The 4313-nt window shown below is 56.3% G+C and overlaps 1 protein-coding gene across 1 annotated transcript in view; it reads right to left on the reverse strand.

Moving 5' to 3' along the window:
• Positions 1-1156: 1156 nt before the first annotated feature.
• Positions 1157-4313, reverse strand: part of ANGPTL4 (angiopoietin-like 4) — a 46058-nt gene continuing 42901 nt past the window's right edge. Inside the window, exons 5-8 of the mRNA XM_009880618.1 lie at positions 2850-2963; positions 2668-2763; positions 2089-2364; positions 1157-1508 (exon numbers count right to left, since the gene is read on the reverse strand). Of these exons, the coding sequence (XP_009878920.1) occupies positions 1327-1508; positions 2089-2364; positions 2668-2763; positions 2850-2963 (668 nt within the window). The 3' untranslated portion in view covers positions 1157-1326. The remainder of the gene's footprint in view (positions 1509-2088; positions 2365-2667; positions 2764-2849; positions 2964-4313) is intronic.

Below are 4313 nucleotides of genomic sequence, written 5' to 3' on the forward strand. Positions count from 1 at the left end.
AATACACAAACTACAGTTACTTTTTTTTTTTTCCCAGCATCAACATTTATAAATTACACTACATTGTTATTAACACTGCATTTAAATATGGAAACAAATTAAAACAGAAAATTCATCGACAAGATCCAACATCCTACAAATGACTATTTACAATATTTAGCAGCTAGGAGCTCTAGCACAGTAGTCAATATGACTTCAATAGGGCAGGATGCTTGGGAAGCCCCAAGACGGCAGCTCGGCCCCTAACAGTTTTTGGGGACCTGTTTTACCCACGTCTCCCCAGCCACCCACCCCAGAGGCAGAGGCAATGCTGTACGTCAGGGTACGTACCCGACAAGGCGGTTGTGGTTCTTGCAGAGAAACCCTGTTGGCCCCTGGCCGTTTTGAGCAAACTTTGGGACATGCACACGGGACGGTGCTATTAACTCTGCAAAATACAGGGAGTCTTTTGGGAGAAGGCAGCTCTCCAGGCTTCAGGGGGATTTACAGGTGATGGCAGGGCTGGTCCTGCCCAGGGACAGTCACACAGAGCTTAAGACTCAGCCCTCCAGGATCTGGCCCACATGCAACGGGCTGCAGGATCCCACCCCTCATTCCCTGGAGCTGGAAGCAGCTTCCCCACCTCCCGGCAAATTCCAGCACAGCCAGAAATACAGGGCTTCAGAACCACGGGGGCCAGGGAAGCCAAGTGAGCCTGAGGTCCCCTTCTGCACAGAGTGTCCTTCAGCCTTCCCATCAAAACTCATATTCTTAGTGGGCTGAAGTCACCAGAGTGGGGGCCGTGCAGGTGGAGCTGCCTAAGGTTCATTGCCCCACGGCACCAGCGGGGGAAGGAGGCTCTGGGGGCTTTCACAGGAGGGTACATAGGACACCATTCGGGAACAATAGTGAGAGAAAGAAAACAGCAAGGCTCCGTACCCAACGTTTGGGTCCAGGGTAGTGAAACACTTCACATGCTCCCCTTCCCCCCAGCCCCAACTCATCAAAACCAGCACAGAAGTGTTCAGACAGGACAGAAAGCACCAGACAACTTGAACTTGGCGCAGCAGCATGTGGCAGGTTGGAAGACCCTTGTGCACGCCCTGGAGGTGGATCTCCCTGCTGATGGCTCCTCTTCTGGTTTGGGAGCTCCCATCCAGGGGTTTCAGCAACATGGAGCTGTTTTACTTACAGTGAGGAGCTGTGTCATGCCACTAAAGGGCTGCTAACCAAGAGAAACGCTCCTCGGGGGACTTCCTGGGGAGGGTGGGTTTGTTTTCTGTAAACACCAAGTGATGGAGCTCAGCTCTGTGCTCCGCAGAGAAGGTCAAGTCTCAAGTGGCAGCTTTAGGGCTCTGCTTCCAGTGCCGCAGGTTGGATTTTCATGGTGGTTGACTTCAGTGGGTAATACCTGCCTTTCCATGTCTTCCAGAAGATGCCCTGCTTGCGCTCATGCCTCTGGCGGGGGATGGAGCGGAAGTACTTCCCGTTGAGGTTGGCATGGCCACAGGTGCTGAACCACCAGCCACCTACCAAGGCAACGCAAAGGCAGGTTTAACCCAAAGCATTTCCAGACAGAAAACAAAACCACGTTCAAGGCAGCTCCTGCCCCCATTTTCCCCACTTTTCCAGGGCTTCGGGACCTTACAAGACAACCTCGTACACACTTGAGCACACCACGTACACACTTGAGCACACCACGTACACCTTTGCACAGATCCTGTATGACTTCGGGATGCATCTGCAAATCCCTGCTGCTCTTTCTTGCATGCAAAACCCCTTCAAACCCTTCAGCAGCCCCATATCAGGCCTGGGGACTGGCCTCTGCTTTGCTTAAAAGGTTTCCAATCAAGCTGGGAGCCAGCAAAGCTGTCACGAAGGCAGATACTTGGGCCAAGACTTGAATCATGCACCCCTCTTGGCTTCAGCTTCCCTCCCAGTTCCCTGCACGGCTCCTCCCAAGGATGCAGCTTTCCCAGGGAAGTAGGGGACAAACCAGGCTCGACACCAAAGGGTTCTAGTCCCACAGGGTCACTGTCCCACTCACAGCCACTACCAGACAGCTGAAGGGAAAGCGCATGCCTCTGGGAAGGAAGAGCTCATACTGACCTGAGAGGTGTTTGGCACAGTTTGTGTCAGCTTTGAGGTCATGGTCACGATCCCGAGTGGAGAAGGGCAGCTGCCTGAAGTCCCCGATGGCATTTTCCAGCTCTCCAGACAGAGGTCCCAGCAGGTTGAGCGTGTAGGCTGTGCCCTCACCGCCAAGGCTGAAGACAAACTGAACTACCTGGGAATTTCCCTCCCAGTCTTCCAGCTCAATCAGGAGATCATATCTTCCCTCTTGGACAAGGTGATATATCTTCTCCAAGCCCAGCCAGAAATCACCTGAAACACGACACACTGCATTGGCCAAGGGGACACAAATATGCCATGCAAAGCAGACAGATGAACAGGCTCCAGAGACAAAACGGGACAAGCCAGGCCACTGCAGCATTTGAATCTCCTTCTGGCATGCGCAGGACAAGTCAGAAAGACCAAGGACTCTTGCTTCTGCAAGCAGTGTCCCCCCACCCCTCAGCCCAACGCTGTGCTCCAGCACATAGAGATCTCCAGGGGCCAGCAAGGGGAATAACATGCTAAGGTATCACTTATCCCACGATAAGAAGATAGACACTGTTATCCACCTACCACGAAGGTCTCCAAAGCCATTCTTGTAGGCATCCCAAAGCTGATCAAAGTCCACAGAGCCATCTGCGCGCCTCTGGATCACTGTCCAGCCACCTTCTGCGGGCAGGGAAAATACAGTCATTTGAGGTTACCATTTGCAAGATCACCGTGCAAAGCACTGTGGGACATCTCCACCACTTTACCTGCGGTCATGTCGCAGTAAACTTTGAAGGGCTGAGACCCTGCAGGCTGCACCTGGAAAATGCCGCTGCTTTCCTGCCCAGCCAGGAAGAGCTGGTGGCAATCCTTCGGGAGCTCTGCAGAAGGAAACACCATTGAGAAGACAGCCCCAAGTCCCACTTCCTCAGCAGGTTGCTCCTACCACAACCCCAGCACTTGCAGCCCTGGCCACGAGCCCGACCAGTTGTGTACAGCAGTGGCTGTGGCTCTGGACACGTGCTGGAGACGATGGCCTCTGACCCGTGTCTTTAAAATGCTGTGACACCCTATCTTCCCATTTATCCAAACACAGCTCCTTGGGCTTCCGTCCAAGGCAGGAGCCAGGCGTCGGACCAGGCTGGGGTGACCTAGGCTGGAGAGCACGGCTCCCCGATGAGGAGGGACGCAAGGAGCTTCCGAGCTCCCATCGTGCCAGGCAGGAGCAGCCCGTTTGTGGATGGGGGGTAACACCAGGGGCAAGGCAGGGCCAAGCATCCCCATCCCACCCCACGGCTGAAGCTGTCTCCAAGGGCCTCAAGGGCAGAAAGAAACCCCAAGTCCTGACGTCAGGAAAGCATCTGAGCATCCAGCGCGCGACCTCTCGCTCCTGGTGACTGCGGTGGCCCCAGCCATCCATCCTGCTGGGCAACCTGCCACCAGCGGGCACGGGGCCAGGCTGGGGTGACCCTTTTGCCCGAGACACTTCACCTGGGGCAGGGAAGGGGTGGGTGGACCGCGGGGAGCCCCAGCTCATTGCATGAGTGGATTGCTTGGGGTGAGGCCATCCCCCAGCCTGTCCTCCCCCTCCCATCCCCATGCCGGCCAGGCTCCCACCCTGCAGGGACTTTGCCCGGCGCTGCCAGCAAAGCACCGTTTCAACAGCATGGATAAAAGTCCATCCAGGAGCCGCCACCCGCAGCCATTGGGGAGACACAAGGGGTATGTGGCGGGGGGATCTGTTACAAAACCCAAGTCAAAAGGCTGCAGGAAGATGTGCGGGAACATCAGCCCCGGGCCACCAGTGCAGTCAAGGGGCTCTTTGTCAGCCGGGACAGGTGCCCCCATCACCCCCAGACAAAGGGGGTCTGTTCTCCCCACGTGAGGGTGGGATGGATTTTGGTGGCTCACAGCTGCTGCCAGCACAACCCCAAGAGAGACGGGTGAAGAAACCTAAAGACAAGTCCCAGGCTGCGGTGGGGTGGTGGCCACCCCCACAGCCCCGCTCTGGGGTCCCCCTTGCCATAGATGCCCCTGGGGTCAGGGCTGTCACCGTGATCCGGGGGGGCAGCAGGAGAAGGGCCTTCCCCACAGCCACAGGGATTTGCATGGGGCAGAAGGGGGGAACATGGGGCCTTTGAGTCACTGAGGGTAAGAGCAGCCCCTGCGGGCCATCGCCCTGTCATTGCCAGGTGGCCGGGGAGCCCCGATGCTGCGTCGGGGCAAAGAGC

This window comes from Charadrius vociferus, unplaced genomic scaffold (genome assembly GCF_000708025.1).
Source record: "Charadrius vociferus isolate BGI_N301 unplaced genomic scaffold, ASM70802v2 scaffold702, whole genome shotgun sequence".
In the NCBI taxonomy this organism is placed as follows: Eukaryota; Metazoa; Chordata; class Aves; order Charadriiformes; family Charadriidae; genus Charadrius; species Charadrius vociferus.